This window comes from Cyprinus carpio, chromosome A19, assembly GCF_018340385.1.
Source record: "Cyprinus carpio isolate SPL01 chromosome A19, ASM1834038v1, whole genome shotgun sequence".
Lineage (NCBI taxonomy): Eukaryota > Metazoa > Chordata > Actinopteri > Cypriniformes > Cyprinidae > Cyprinus > Cyprinus carpio.
In genome coordinates, this window is record NC_056590.1 from 23,256,176 (window position 1) to 23,272,655 (window position 16,480).

Here is a 16,480-nt window from a genome sequence, read left to right on the forward strand (position 1 = left end):
ATCTAGGATGTTTATACAGTGAGTGCCATTGTAAAGACTGTAAGTCTATCCCTCACAGGCTCGTTTTCATCCATGTTAAATTCAATATGCCGTCTAGCCTCATTAAGAACTACAAATTACATATATTTATTTACTTATTTGTTACATTGCCGTGTAATATGTGTGATCATATATTTATCTGATCATAATTCTAAAATAAACCCCTTGATACAAGATGAGGTTGTGGTCCTGATCTGGTTTATTTAGTCTTTAATCCACTCTAACATTTAGTTGACTATTCCTTGAAAAAATCAGTAATTGAAATTTCCTATTGTATGGGAATGCATGATAATTTCACAAAAAATTTATAATGTCTGTTAGATGGATGACGCTGAGAAACCAAGGAGAAGGCCACCCGCTCGGCTAGAGTCACTGAAAATTCGCAAAGAACAAGAAGTCACCAGAAAGGAAGACATTGAGATGAAGATGAGACAAGTGGAGGAGAGGAGAAAGGTGAAGCAGAACCAAACGACATTTATCGTTCATTCACTTATAATGTATTTAAAATCTCTTAGCTAATATTCAGTACACTGTATTTAATCTAATTGTTTGTAGCTGCAATTAGCAAAAACATCTGTTTTAGGAGAAAGAGGAGGACCTGAAACACAGGTTGAGGATTAAATCAGCGCGGCCGCGTGTCGCTGCCCCAGTGACTGCTGAGGGGGAACTCGACCCCACGGAACTGCTCCATTCTGAACAGCTTCCTGTCCCAACCAGAACCAAACAGCTACAGATGCCAATCAATGGAGAGTCTGAAAACCAAAGGCTAACTGATTCCCCAGAACTGGAAAATGACTCCACCTTCAAACAGATTGAAGACACAGATGAGGGATTTTAGACCTGCTGCTTATGTGTGTTTCAGAATGACACATGCAGGATAACCTGCCTCCATACGTACAGAAGCAGCTTGATCTATTTATGTTTCCTAATGTAGATTCTTAGAGTTGCACATGCACTTTACATGTTATTCACGTTATTAATCTTGTTTATTTTAATACAGGGTATGACTCAGATCAAATTCTGACCTTGGGTTTTACATTATTATATAGAAAAAGAAATGGAAATATGTGCCTAATAAGTGTAAACAGGTTGATGCAGTCATTATGTAGTTAGCAGAACGTTGATTAGAAGGGTTAACAATTCAGCATTATATATATAGGCTATGTATGTAAGTTGCCAATGAGATATTTCTTTCATAGTGCTCATAAGTTTTGAATCTTAACAACATTATTCTTGTACAATATACACCATTCAAACGTTTGGGGCAAGTAAGATTTAAAAAAAAAATAATAATAATAATTGTATAAATGTCTCTTGTGCTCACCAAGGCTGCATTTATTTGATCCAAAATACAGTAAAAAAAAATATATCTAATATGCCGAATTTTTTGCTCGAGTAACATTTCCTATTATTATTATCCATGTTGAAAACAGTTATTCTGCTTAATCTTCATGTGGAAGTCATGATTCATTTTCCGCCGGAATTCTTAAATTAATAGAAATTTCAAAGAACAGCATTTACTTGAAATAGAAATCTTTTGTAACATTATAAATGTCTGTACTGTGACTTTTGATCAATTTAATGCATCCTTGCTGAATAAAAGCATTCATTTCTTACTAACCCCAAACTTTTTATGTACAGTTTATCATCTAAACTACTTTTATATGCAATCAGTTATTAGAATAATCTGTGAGATATTTTGTCCAAAAATCTATATATTCTTTTAAACAGTCAATTGCAGTTATGTACCTTCCAATGAAGGTAAATGGCTGTCCACAAGGTGGCGCTACTTAGCTTATGTAGTAGGCTGAAATGGGGAATTGTTTTCTGTCTTGGGAACAGTGGAAGTCTGAGATGGCTCTCTGCTGTTTTCTTTGCATGTTATCTCTGTTATTATGATGGTGTAACTGTCTTAAGTAACTAGCCCTCTTGCAATCTGCTAATTATATAAAACTAGATACCTTTAAAAAAACATGTCATTTGTTGTGTGTATGTAAGAGAGAGAGAGAGAGAGAGAGAGAGGGTGTGTGTGTTTGTACTTGTGTGTGTGCTGTTACAGCTGCTAGTGATTTGTCTGCCTCTGACATTCCGACAGGTCCCACCTGTTATATTTGAAAATGCCCCCTTTATCAAAGCAGTAATGTCTCACCATTCAAAGTGGCTCTTGTCAGACAGGCTTTTATGATACCATATGAAAATTAGCGTCACAGACTCAAACACTAAAACATATGTACCACACAACTAGGTTTCACCTGACTTTATCCACATAAACGAAGCATAGAGTATTATAGAGCTTTCAACCCTTACCTTTTATGACTTGTATGTGTGGCTTTCAAAGCCGTTCAGCTGTTGGCTAGAACCAGTGACCTCTGAAGGCCATAAATGTGTGCTTGTGAGAGTGAGTGACTGTGTTTGACAGGTGGATTGTGTTGAGGGCTCTCCAAAATCTCTCTGTAGTCTCTCGTTCTTTTTGTTTGCCCTACAAAATCAGCATTAGGTCTATTATAACCTATTCTGTTAGTGTAACCCCAACTTGAAAAGGAGAAAAACTAACAAGACAGGTTATATACATTAACTTTATGGAATATTCTGGGTTCAAGAATAAGGGTTCAAGTTAAGCTCAATCAGCAGTTTCAAATTTTCATTTAGTTTAACTTGATGTACTAAAATAACTAAACTAAAACTCAAATAATAATAAAACCTATATAGACATATTTGAAAAGAAAAGAAAAAAGGAATATACCAAGTTAAAGTTTTAACATAATGAATGTGAGTGCTTTTTTAAAATGATGAGCTTCACATTTCTGCTTTTAAAACCTTAAAATTGGCCCCCTTGGCTTCAATTGGAAATACCTTGCAGAACCTTTGATTTTTGCTTTTTTTATAGAAAATCAATATTATCTCAGAAATGCTGTCAATTGAGCTTTGACGACTGAACCCAGAATATTCCTCTCGATGGAAATTTTATGAAATTGATTGCTAATCAGGTTATGCAGTGGGTGCCCATAAAACTGCAGGAAAATGATCAAGTCAATGTCTTTTAGGTAAATGTAGACAAACACCTGAAAGAAGATAGGCCTCCTTTTGTAACTGTGCTGAAACACAAAGCCTTCTCCCTCACAGTGCCTCCACTCGCAGCTTAATGAGCGTGTGGCCCAGCATGAATAAATTAGTTGACTCATGGATGCTCTCGATCAAGTTCCTACCTGATATTTTTTATATAAAGCCTCAGTTATCATCCACGGGCGTCAGGATCTCCACATGGCTTGGCGGGTCACACCACACAGGCTAGTTCTCAGGTTGCAAGCTTCCACAAAAACGCCATCACCCAAGTGCTTTGGAAGTTGTATGGTCTAAATGAGAAGGCTGTTTAATAATTTACCTGGTGACATATCACGTTCCTCCCAATTATATGGAGACCTAGAAAATAGTCTGTTCTTTTTGTCCTAAAGGAGATTGGGATGATCTGTCATCAGCAGTTGTAATTGTCGGTGATTGTTGTAAAGATGCGCCTTTCATATGTCAAAGAAACGTTAGAATGCTATATTATACTTTTAGTTAATTATTAACTGATTTTAATTTGATGTTGCAATAAATAGCAGCCGTGTCCTGAAGTATGAAGTAGAGACGTCTGCATATTTCTACAAATTCATGTTACAAAAATGCTAAAAATGTTTTAAAGACGGTGAAATAATTCTAATCAGATGGTGACCACTGAACAAAAAAGACAAATATAACAAAATATAATATATATATTTATTAAAATGTTAATTAAAAATGTTCAAATTTCCATAATATGGAAAAAAAAAGTGTAAAAAGAAATGAAAGGTGCTGACTACACAAAATGAGAGCTTTTCTGCTGCAGATACTCATTGAGGGACGCAGATAACATGTCCAGACACTCGCTCTGTTTTTAGTTTCAATGAAACAGCATTTGAAACGAGTCCATTCTCCAGCACATCAGTGTATGTTCCTCTGTTTTTGAGTCCTCACCTGAAGAACTCTTTTATATCTTTTACCCGCCATCTGCCAAGTTTTCCCAACGGACAAGATCAGCCTGATAAGATATGATGAGTTTGCTTCTGTGCTTATCTAGTAACCAAGAGCAAATAGTGTTTGGAAACATTTTTGTTAGCAGCATTTTGCAACATTTTAAATATTTTGAATTTCTAAAGTTATGAAACCTTGATAGATTCCATGGGCCATACTGAGTTTTTGATTCAGCCATATTTTCTATTTGCCATTTTGCCATAAAAAGTTACATGTTATCAAGTTTAAATTCTAAAGTTATATCATGCTGATGCTAGTGTCATCAACACTATGTCCTGAAGGGGCATATATATACTTTTTTTTTTTTTTTTTTACAAAAATGCTACAAATAACTTAAAGGAATGGTTTCATTTTTTAAATTTATTTATTAAGTCATTCTTTTTTTATGTATTGGGTCATATGGAGTACAGTGTTAACCCAATTTTTGTCAGTCATTTTGCTTGTCTGCCTTTTTGAATTTAGCAATTAAGTTTAGTTGTAACAGATCTGCACTGTCATCATGTTTAGTTTTTGCCTGAAGCTATATTTTTGTTAGATCTCAAACTGCCAGTGTTTCCTGCTGGGGGGGAAACAGCTTAAACATGCGGCATAATCTGGTTTAACCCAGCACAGTCTGCTGGTCTTGCAGCCGGGTCTGTAGGCTGGTTTTATAGGGTTTTCAGGCAGAATTCGGCTGGCCTTCAAGAGTTTTATAGCATTTTTCAGCTGGTCTGGCTGGGAGACCAGTTAAACCCATAAAATCACATGGTTGGTTTAATCTGTTTTTATAAGCACGCTTACTGTTAGAAAAGTGTGGCATTTGGAGTATTTTTTTCTTATCACACACAAATTGACATGCATTAACTGAAACAACAACTGTATAAAATGTCTACAGTTCTTGAACAAAGGCACACAGATGCCCCGTTGTGCACCATCCAGCTGTTGTTCAGCGCGTGTAGTGGGCGTGGGGTCAAGCGTGCTCGTACCTCCCTCAAAGTGATCTGGGTGTGGTTTAACCGGGTGCTTTTAGGAATGGGTCACAAGCACGTTTTAGAAGTCACGTCAGTTTGGAAGAGGAGTTTGACCCACCTGATGATTCTTGGCTCAATCCGCTCCACATTAATCTACCTCTGAAATTAAACCCATCTGCGAACGTGCGTTTTATATTTCCCAGCAATCGCTTTTTGTAACTTCTAGTGAATATTTTAACGGAATATTAACGTGGTGGTACGGTCATTATCAGTCCTAAATTGCACTATCGACTTTCCCTTTTTTATTTTTATTTTATTTTTTGCACTTGAGCATTTTTGTGAGGATGCATACCACCCAAAAGGACACCACTTATACCAAGATATTTGTCGGTGGTCTTCCGTATCATACGACGGATTCCAGTCTAAGGAAATATTTTGAAGTGTTTGGCGAAATAGAAGAAGCTGTGGTGATTACCGACAGACAGACTGGAAAGTCCAGGGGTTATGGATTTGTAAGTATTCCCACTATGACTTTAGAGGCTGTCAAACTTAAACTTTGAAACAAACATTTTGCGCCACGGCAGTGTGACAGCGTGACACATCACATTTAAATGGCACCACACCAGATGAAGGCGACCCTTTTTAATCAAACGCACGAGTTTCTGCATTACGCGCGTGCTTGACGACTCACTTTATTTCTTTAGTAAGTGGCTGCTAAACCTTTCAAACTTTTACAACTGTTTTACGCTATCTGCTTGCATTTCTTTTACTGACTGATATTGAAACATGTGCTGTAAAAGGGACCGTTCACCCCAGTCATTAACTCACCCTCATGTTGTCCTGGCAAACACGAAACGAAATTACGCTGAATATCCCATTCCCTTTTCACTTTCATTTTATGTAAGAAAAGACATAAGGAAAGTGAACTCTGACTGAAACTGTCATCTCTTTTTGCATTCTAAGAAATGTATGCGGTAATCATTTTTGAGTACACGGCCCCTTAAAATCTGAAATACACGGAGTATAAATTTAAGACGCATGTTAATCAGAATATTCCTGATCGAATAAAGTGCACAACTGAAGTCTAAAACAGGCCCTTGTTGGCTCAGCTGTCGAGTTTGACTAGAAGCACCCTGATAAGAGTTCCTCAGCGACCGAGTAAACAAGCCAACTTGTAAAGTTTTGACAGTCCACACAGCAGCAGTTAAGGGATTTCACAATACACTGCTTCATAAGAATATCCAACATAAGACGTAGAAAACACTGAGTGACCTCAAGGTCTTTAATGATTTTTGTTAGCCAGACATCTTTAAAAAAAAATAAGTAAACAAGTAACGCACACCATCTTGTATTTAAAGCCTAATATGGGACAGAGGCCAGGAGGGTTTGTTTAAAGGAATTATGTGGAAGTCTGCAATGGCTTTCTCTGGCTATTTAGTACCAAATAGGGTCATTGATACCAGAATTAGCATATCTCTTCGTTTTTAGACCATTTATTGCTTCGATCTGTATCTCTCATGCACCACACTTCGATTTCAAACTAGGTGACTATGGCAGACCGCTCTGCTGCAGACAGAGCCTGTAAGGACCCCAACCCCATCATCGATGGCAGGAAGGCCAACGTTAACCTGGCTTATCTCGGAGCCAAGCCACGGGTGATGCAGCCAGGTGAGGCTTCTATGTGTTTCTATGAAGAGCAAAGACATAAAGATAATATTCATGAGTGGAAGCCATTGGTTAACAACTGCATCGCTCTTTTGTATATATTGACACAATGACTAATGATGACCAACAAACCCTACAAGGTTTGGCTGACAAAGCGCAGATAGATTTATGTTCCTGCAAAAGCATAGGCATTTTTCAGTTGTGTAGTTTCTTTCTTTGTACATGCGCTGATGTTTACCTAAGGATTTCAGGTCTTAATCAATGGTAAACAGTGACTGTGAAGGAGATTAGAGATGTGATCATGTGATGGACTGTAAGCAATTGTACTTCATGTATACAGTCCCACTGACTTGGCAATCTTCTACAAAACAGCAATTCCAGCAATCTTTTAAAAGATTTAGTTGGGATTATAATATTTGTAATTTTGTAAAAATGATAAGATCAATGTTTACATGCTTTTTAATGCTTTTGTGTGCAGGTTTTACCTTCGGTGTCCCTCAGATTCACCCTGCTTTCATCCAAAGACCATATGGGTGAGTAACATTAACCTACAACTTACACCTAGAACTGTGAAAAAAAGTCAAACCAGTTTTAGGACCAGATTATGAACTCTCAAAAAAGTTTTTTTTTTTTAATACATTGATAATAGGGAACACATGATTTTTAATGCTTATTCATAATTACTGAATCTTATTTAATACTTTGATATAATTAGATTGATGTTGAGAGTGTGTAAGTGTGTTTGTGTCTGAGTGTGAGTAAGAAGATCTTTGGACACTATAGCCTGACTCAATGTTGTCTATCTTTCTCTGGTCCGACAGGCTCGATTTGGGTTAAGATAACTGGTGGTTTGAGGAATAGCTCTGAGAGCTTTGTGCAGATCTGTAGCTACAGTACCTGTAGACTCAAACACACACAAACAAGCTCGAAAATGGTGATTACAGATGCATGTATGTTGGTTTTATTTTTGGTTTGGACTTTCACTTTTAATAGTACATAGAGCTGTGTGTGCCTTTTTACCGTTATGAAGTGGTGTTGATAGCTTAACTGTGTGCTTTTTTTAATTTAATGGAAAAAAAGGCTAGTTTGGGGTGCTAAATTTCCGTGTTGTGGAGGAGTGATAACTTTGACACGGAGCAAAGTATGATTTTACTTTGCTTCCTTTAATTTTCTTCACGTTTTTCCTTTTATTGCTGGGGCTTGTGTTTTTGATCGTTTCATTTTTTTATTTAATTTCTTTCACTCTTTTGTGTTTTCTGGTGTCTTGTTATTGGAGTGAGTGCCGTTTTGTTTTGTGTGCCATTGTTGATCCCTCTTCACGCCAACCCAACAGCCCGACTACAAACTTGCACGTTGCGGTTGCGGTTTTATTTTGCTCACTGATTGGGAGTCCTGTCACACTCATAACACAGACTATGACACATACTCACCCTTTACCGTTCTCTCACTTCTCCATTGTGTCTATTAATTTCTCCTCCTTTTTCAGCTCTCGCTCTCTCACTGTTTCTCCACTGTCGTCTCTTTACTAGCCCTATAAGGCATCCTGCAGTGGATCCAGAGTCTCTAGAGTCCTGCCAAGTGATGATGTCCTTATAAATTCCCCATTGACCATTTCTGTATGAAAATGAAACCAACCAGGGGTAGTTTACCCAAACAAAAATATACTAATTTACTCAGCCACTTATCGTTCCTGTATATTTTCTTCTTCAGTGAAATGCAAAAAGAGATGGAAAGCAGCATGAGGTGTCTGAGATTTTCTTTTCCATACGACAAAAGTGGATCATTTTTATATTGCCAAGCTCCAAAAAGGGACAAAAAAGCACTATAAAAGCATCTTAATGATTGCGCTATATTCCAAGCCTTTTAAAGCCATACGATGGCTTTGTGTGATGAAAAGACATTTAAGTAGCTATTTGCTAAATGTGAACTGCAAAACTAGCACATTTAAGCATTGACACTAGATAGAATGGGATCTTTTGTGTCTTTTCGGTGTATAACTTAAATTCTGTTCCACACACAGAATTATTGAAATGGTTCAGAAGATTTGAAGTACCGTATAGAGTGCAAGTCTCTTTTGTGGTATTTTTATAGTGCTTCTTTTGCCATTTTGGTGCTTGGCATTAAAAATCACCATGTACATTTACTATATGGAAACGAACAGCTCGGATCTCACATCTTATTTTATGTCTCAGGAAAGAAAATACAGGCATGACATGAGGGTGAGTAAATGGTGATAGAATTTTCTATTTATGGGTTTATTACTTTTTAAACTGTGCCTATTACCTGCTCTTTGCAAGTCTGCCGTTCAAAAGTTTGAGGTTGGACTTTTATTTATTTATATATATATAAAGTTATATAAATTATATATATATATATATATATATATATATATATATATATATATATATATATATATATATTTTATTTAAATAACTTTTTTTTCTTTTTCAATAGAGGTCTCTTAAGCTCACCAAGGCTGCCTTATTTAAGCAATTTATCATTTTATTTCATTTTATATTGTAAGTTCATAATAGTACTGTATTTATTATTTTAAACATGCTGTTTTCTGTTTAATATATTTTTACATTAATTTATTCCCGTCTTGGCAAATCTGTAATTTCAGCATCCATAACTCCTGTTTTAAGTGTCACATGATCTTTCGGAAATCATTCTAATTTGCTGATTAGCTGCTCAAGAAAAAAAAAAAAAATTATTATTATCAATGTTGAAAATAGTTGTGCTGCTTAATATTTTTGTAAAAACCATAATTTTGTTTTTTCAGGATTCTTTGAATAGAAAGCAGAAAAAACATTTAAAATGAAATCTTTTGCAAAATTATAAATGTATTTAGTCACTTTTGATTTTTTTTTTATGCATTCTTGCTGAATGGTAAATTAATTTCTTTAAAAAAAACTCTACCCACCCTTAACTTTTGAACAGTAGTGTATATCATGCTAAAGGCAGAAAGACAAAGAAACAACAGTTTACAGAGGCAACTTAATCTTCTGTACGATCAGATGGCATATTCAAAATCTATGAGGCATTCAGTGTCATTATGTAATCTGTGGAGAATTCCACAGTGTGTGGGTGAGCGTGTGTCTGTTTGTGACATGCATGCATGTGTTTGCAGTGTTGTGAGCCCTCTGCTGTGACAAACAAATGTCTGGATGCCACAGCCCCCTGAGCGAGCCTTCGTCACATGGCCCGGTGCGGCGTTAAGGAAAACAAGCTTCACCATTGTTTTGCACAAAGGCTGTAGTGCTGACACTGCAGTCGCATGAAGCTTTCTCTCGCTCTTTAACACTCTGTCTTTCTCTTTCTCCCTCTTGCTCTCTCTGGCTCCGGTCACTGTCACACACACTCTCTCGGCTTGGGGGGCTGGGCAGCTCCTGACATTTAGCTTCGCGATAAACTCAACAAGGCCCAACATGCGCCACATTGCTGCTGAGATGGCACCTCTAGCTTAGCACTAGTGCGCTGTGTTAAGGCATTTTTTGATGGTGTTGTCAGGAAGCTGCGTGTCAGATGAACAGCGGCATCATACTTTGACCTCGAAGTGGTTGGAAAAGGTTGTTCAGGGGCCAAACGCACCCAAACGGTGTTGGTAGTCAAATTGGGACTGTGCAATATATATAGGTCAGGTTTGAAATTTGTAAAGTCACACCTGTTATGCAACCTTCTTTTGTAGAGTTTCTCATGAGCTCAGCGTTAAATATGCCATTATCACACATAGTGTGTAAAAACAACCTAACCAGATCGTGACAACAAAGTGAATCTTGGCAATTTGTCCAAAGTGTGTAGAATATGTCTGGGTCTTGTTGCCCTAATCATAGTTGTACAGCTGAGATCTTTACAGATGACAACAAGTGTCTTTTAGATCTCTGGAACTCAAGTCCAAATTAACCTTTTATTTAGTCACAAACCTCAATGTTCCTGGGCTGCAGTGGTCTAGATGGAGAAAAGGATATATTTATGGGCAGCACAGTACCAAAAAATTATTTTAATCTCTGTTTGAAAGAACCTGATAACCAGTTTTTAATGGGAGTTGGTTCTTTGTATACATCACTGATTATTTTGGCTCATAGTCATGTGACCTAAAAAAAAGACTGATCAGATGTGTAGTATTTTCTTAAGTGCTCACTAGACAAATAGATAAAGATGTAGAAGATGAAATCTTATTGCATTTAGAAAATGGCATTCTAGTGTGGAATGACCGAGGAAGCAGAAAATAGCGTCCAGCCCTCCCTGTCACTCACAGTGAAAGAGCTGCGCTGATTGTGTCTTGAGTCAGCTGCACTTTAACACAAAAGTGGTTGCGCAAGGTTTCTGTAACTTGGTACTGCTTTAAGACAGCATGTTCGGTAGTATGAGTCCCAATGTGCTAACAACCAACAGACCAACCTAATATTAGACCATGTTGTGACAGACATGCACTGAGCAAGAGTATTACATTTAACCTTCCTTTTTTTATTATTTAAATTTAATGTTTGGATTATTTTTTTTCCTTTAAGATGTGCGAAGCTACATCCATTAAGAGCTAGAAGGTTTATTGCATTTATTTGTTTGCACTAACTTTACTACTTAAGCTATTCTTTATACAATCCAGAGTCAAAAACACCTTTGTGACCAGCCACAGTACATTAGCAACCACATAGCAGTGCCCTAGCAACTACCCAGAATGACTTTTGCATATTTTGTAGTCATATTTTAGTGCAATCTCAAAATTGATTGATTTTTTTTTTATTTAATTTATAACATTCTCATACACCTAATTACTCTAATTACTAATTTTATGTTAATTTTTTTTAATTTAATCTGTGCCCCCAGAAAAGGAAAAAAATGCCTAAGAGCACAGTGTGCACCTTGTTTTAAATTAGCGAAGTATTTTATTTATTAAAAGAGTGATTAGTCAATTATGTGTGGTGATGTTTTTGTATTGTGGTGCCTATGAAGGTTGAATGTGAACTTCTCCATGTTTGAAGCCCACAGTATGTAGAGTGTGTTTTCAATGTGTTTGAGTCTTTTGTGTATGACTCTAATGGTAGTCTATATTAACACAATCCCTGCTGTCACCTCAGGCTGGCAAGGCATCTATGAAAGATTTCATAGGAGCACCTTTGCCCTTTGACCTGAGTGAGAAAAAGGAAGGTTTTGTTTCATTCCTCTCATTTATGGCATTATGTGAGTGGTTGTGTTGTTTTGAGCTGATGTTGGTAATATGTACTGTTGCCTATTTATTTCTTGACGCCTGTGTAATGCTTATTTTCTTTAATTTGGGGCAGAGGTTTTGGAGTTTGTTTTTCGGGGTGGTCAGGGGTTGAGGTTTGATTGATATAGTGGCGTGCTACAAATAGGGTTGCCACGATAGAACTGTTCTCTCACTTTTCAAAACCAAGTAATTAGCTCATATTCCAGTCATAAACATCATCTTAATAAGTTGTATTTCTTTCCAACAGTCACTGTTCCCTGTTTCTTTAAAGTCAAAATTTCAGCATAAACTCAATTCAGTTTTTCATAAGAATCTCTAACTCTAAATTCTCACAGATGTCACTGTCTTTTATAATATAGTTGTATTGCCTTATTAAATCATATTTATATGAGTCCCATGCATTTCAATGCATTCTATCATCCCTGGACTAATCTAAAAAGTTCTCACCCACCTGTTTAGTGCAGGCAGTAAATGTGAAAAGCGCTCTGAAAATGCAATGGGGTACGTAATGAAAGGCAGAATGGGCTCATTGTTCCTGATTGCTTATTTAATCAAAACTCCCCTCTGTGTGCGCTGTCCAGCCTGAGGCTTATTGTCTAAGTGCGGAGGGGGAAACAGCCAGCAACGTCCCTTTTTGAAAACTGTCCAGCTGTCAAAGTAGCCCTGACATAGTCACAATGCTCCCCTCATCTCCTCTTCGCCTCTCCTGGGTCCTACCTTCCCCTATTTCATAGGATGGATAAAGGGGTGTTGAACACAAGTGACTTAACACAGATGATTTATAATCTGTTAATTTAGCATTTTAAGTATTAAAAGGTGTTTTATGTACTTTTTCGAATGTTAAATACTTTTCTCCTGTCCCAGGTTAGCGTACAGACAACTTTAAGACAATTGTAAGTTGGTTCGCCCAGAAAGTGAAAACACTGAGGCGTTATCAAAACATTGCTCTCTTTGTTTGAGAATCCCGACCAGCCTGTCATAGCAACAGTGGCTCAGCCAATGGCATGAGCTTGGGGGCGGGCATCTGATTGCTTGACCAGTAGCTGATGGGGATAATGTTCAGTTGGAACTTTTTTTTTTTTTTTTTTTTTTTTTTTTTATATATCTTTCATCCTTAAACATGTAAACACTAGCTAAAATTGCTCTTTTTGTTTGAGTGTCTTGACAAGTCCATCATGGCTTTGGGAGTGGAGAAACTGTTTGTTTGACCAATGACACATGGGGGAATTTTGGAAAAATCTGTATGAAAACAGCAATTATTTGGTAATGCTAATGGAATAGAAATTACAATTGTACAGAGAGATATCTATTTTGGCAACCTTATATTTCTAATCACTAGCAGGCATTTCCTTGGTGTTATTGAATTGTGGAAATGGGGTGCTTGGCCGCGCTGTGGTTGTGGCTCTGTATTTGATGTGTCCATAATGCAATGCTAACATGCTTTTGTATTTGTCTCTCACAGGATCCCCACTCACTATGTGTACCCGCAGACCTTCATGCAGCCCAGTGTGGTCATCCCTCACATCCAGCCAGCGGCGACCTCTGCCACCGCGTCCTCACCTTACATCGACTACACAGGTGCAGCCTACGCACAGTATGCCAGTGCCGCAACCGCTGCAGCTGCTGCAGCCTACGAGCAATACCCGTACGCTGCCTCTCCCGCTGCAACCGGCTACGTAGCTACTGCCGGCTACGGCTACACTATGCAGCAGCCACTGGCCACCGCTGCGCCAGGCTCTGCAGCCGCAGCTGCAGCCTTCGGTCAGTACCAGCCCCAGCAGCTGCAAGCCGAACGGATGCAATAGTAACCAAAGAGGTGGATGGGAGAAGCACAGGGAGTCGATGCCCAGCGACTGCTACTAGATGATGAAGAGGATGGTGATGAAAATAGTTGCTGGTTGTGGTTTGATTGCAAGAGGAGGAAGACCAGGAACATGTGGGAGGGGCATAGTAATTAGTGAGATGGGAACTCCATTGCTTTCCAACTTGCTGTGATTTAAAGGAAAAAAAAAAACAACAAAACAAAACCAAAAAAAAAAAAGATAGCAGAAATGGACAGAATCTAGCTTTTTACTATTATCATTATTATTATGTTATCTTTATTTCTATAATTAATATTAGAGTAAGATATTTATTATGAAAGGAGGTATGCAGCAACTAATCACTGTGGTATAGGTGCGTTGTAGACGAAACCTTTATAGTCCCGATGCTGTCATTTAATGTAGGCGACCATTTTTCCGAAGGACACTTGGAAAAATCCCACATTGTTTTGATTCTAGGGCCCCTTACCTTTATATTTATTCTCATTTTTTGAGGGCTCTTTTTGTTCTTGTCTTCTCAAGTGCATTTGTTTTGATCATCAGGGAAATGGAGCATTTTTCAGCGAATTAGAAATTACAAACTCTGCCAATCAGGGATAGTAGACCTAACTGTGGCGAAATGGAAAAAGATCCAGTGTTAGCATGTTTTATGTGTTGTGAACTACCTTTTTATCTATTTGATGCTGAATGTCCCCCTTTTCTCTGACTCCTGTATTGATCTCCTGACCTATGCAAAGCAAACAGGCCGCCAGGGGACAAAACAAAGTGCAGGAACAGGAGAGATTTTCTTTTGCTCCCCAACAATGGGCATCGAACAATTTGAATGCAGTCTCGAGAAGACAAAAAAACTGAAACGTATTGTATTATATGCTTACAAAACACTCATGGACTAACAGGTACAATGTTATACACAAATTTAAGTATTAATGTCTGTCTGTGGGTGAGGGAGGATGCATAAACACACACATACACACAAAGATTACTATGTGGGGGAAAAAAAGCATGGGGCATTGCTCAGTACTAGTACTAGAATCAGGGAGCAATTGCTGTGTTGGAAGGAACCGGTACTGACACACACACACACACACACACACACACACACACACACACACAGTTGGATTGCTCTGGAAAGATTACTGGTGCTCGTTTATTGAGCTGTCACAGTTTCATCACTTTCATCCTGCTCTGGGTCTGTCAACTCTTCTTATCCTCCTAGAGAGGGTCCAGAAGCTTGAGGACAGACCTGTGCATCCTCCCAGCAACGGATCTTTATCTGGAACACGACGAGGAGCCACGATAAGAGAGATGGGTTCCCGCAAGCTTTTCACCCTATACCAACGAGCCGCTATCTGCCTGGTCTTTATATGTTCACTAAGAATTATGTCTGAGCACCAGCACAAGTAATAAGGTCTATGTATTTCAATGAGCAACTCTTTATAGAACAGCACTATAGAGAAAGGATCCGAATCCGTGTGTACTAGGGTTCTTTGTGTGCCTTACATTTGTAATGCTATTTAAAGAGATCTGCTATTTAAGATATTTATTTTGAGTTGACTTGTTGCGCTCTAAGATCACAGACTTAGAAGCGGTACTGTATGGATATAATGTATTCATCTCATGGCATATTATTATAAGTTATTGAGTAGGCTTAGTTGTAGTATTATTAACATACTCAACCAAAAATGTTGGTGTAGGATTTATTTAAGATACAATTCTTTATGTGCACTGTACAATTCTTTTTTTTTTTTTTTTTAATACATTTGGAACTTTAGAGCATGACATTAAATATCGGCTTAATGCATATCATATGACATTTATTTTATTGTAAGCCTGTTGTTTTGGGCATGTTATCTCCATTTGTCATATCCAGAACTGTTTAAAAGACTTTAAAAAAGGACAAGACATAAAAGAAAAAGAAGAAAAAAAAGACCTGGCGAAACATAAGGGACATGCTGCTTTATACACTAGAATGTATTGTCAATGTCGAGGATGGATGCTGTGCTTCTATTGCTTTAAATATGCATCAGATGGGCTATTTTACACTGTTGAGAATTTTTATACTTGAACTCTTTATTACAAGGGAAAATGTTAAAGAAGAAGAAGAAGAACACAAAAAAGCAAGGACGTTTTTCATTGTCACTGGATTTGGGCATGTAAAGTGTTATTGACTATTTAAATACGAACGTTCTGTAGGTATTTAAGCCTTATTTCAGATTTTCAACACTATTTACTCTAAATGTAAATAAAAGGTTCTATATTTAAACCTCAAATGCTTTGTTCATTGCACAGGCCTGATTTTGTTGCTGTTTCTATTGGGAAACAGCTCTTGCATTCCATTGGATGCCTGGATGGTGGTGTGCTCATGGATTGAGATTGTTATATTGTGTAACTTATTCATTGTATTTCAAAAGCACACATTCTAGGTCATTGCTACATCATTGAGTCATCCTTGTTCAAAACTTATATGGTGAAATGTGAAAAGCTGTTGTGTGTTTCTCGTGGATGAAGGTGTCGTGAAAAAGAAGCAGATATTCTCAGCAAGCCAGCAGTATAAACACACAGGCCATCACTTATGCTCGCCACACACAGAGATGCTTATTTATGACCTTGTTTATGCTGGTTTGTGAGGTGACAAATTTAACTGACCTCGACTGTGCCTGTCCAGACATTGCTTAATAATGGAGCTGGTAGAGGAATTTTCTGGGTTCAATACAAGATAAGTTCAATCAACAGTTTTTGTGACAGTT

The 16,480-nt window shown here is 37.6% G+C and overlaps 2 protein-coding genes across 4 annotated transcripts in view; both read left to right on the forward strand.

The window, feature by feature from the left end:
• Positions 1-2,172, forward strand: part of LOC109111681 (stathmin domain-containing protein 1-like) — a 3,890-nt gene extending 1,718 nt beyond the window's left edge. The window contains exons 5-6 of one of the 3 annotated variants that reach the window (XM_019124646.2): positions 361-492; positions 595-800. In XM_019124646.2, coding sequence (XP_018980191.1) covers positions 361-492; positions 595-660 — 198 coding nt within the window. In that variant the 3' untranslated portion in view covers positions 661-800. Of the gene's footprint in view, positions 1-360; positions 493-594 lie in introns of all 3 variants that reach the window. The other 2 variants (XM_019124643.2, XM_019124644.2) reach the window with 2 other exon arrangements.
• A 2,928-nt stretch (positions 2,173-5,100) lies between these two features.
• Positions 5,101-16,003, forward strand: rbm24a (RNA binding motif protein 24a). Its single transcript, XM_042777106.1, has 4 exons — positions 5,101-5,551; positions 6,584-6,707; positions 7,183-7,237; positions 13,376-16,003. The coding sequence occupies exons 1-4, from the start codon at positions 5,384-5,386 to the stop codon at positions 13,716-13,718; spliced, it is 690 nt and encodes a 229-aa protein (XP_042633040.1). The 5' UTR covers positions 5,101-5,383; the 3' UTR covers positions 13,719-16,003.
• Positions 16,004-16,480: the final 477 nt, after the last annotated feature.

Coding starts and splice junctions, on each gene's coding strand:
- rbm24a (XM_042777106.1), top strand. CDS start 5,384: ATGCATACCACCCAAAAGGACACCACTTATACCAAGATATTTGTCGGT. Junction 5,552..6,583: donor AGTCCAGGGGTTATGGATTT/GTAAGTATTCCC, acceptor ATTTCAAACTAG/GTGACTATGGCAGACCGCTC. Junction 7,238..13,375: donor TTCATCCAAAGACCATATGG/GTGAGTAACATT, acceptor TGTCTCTCACAG/GATCCCCACTCACTATGTGT.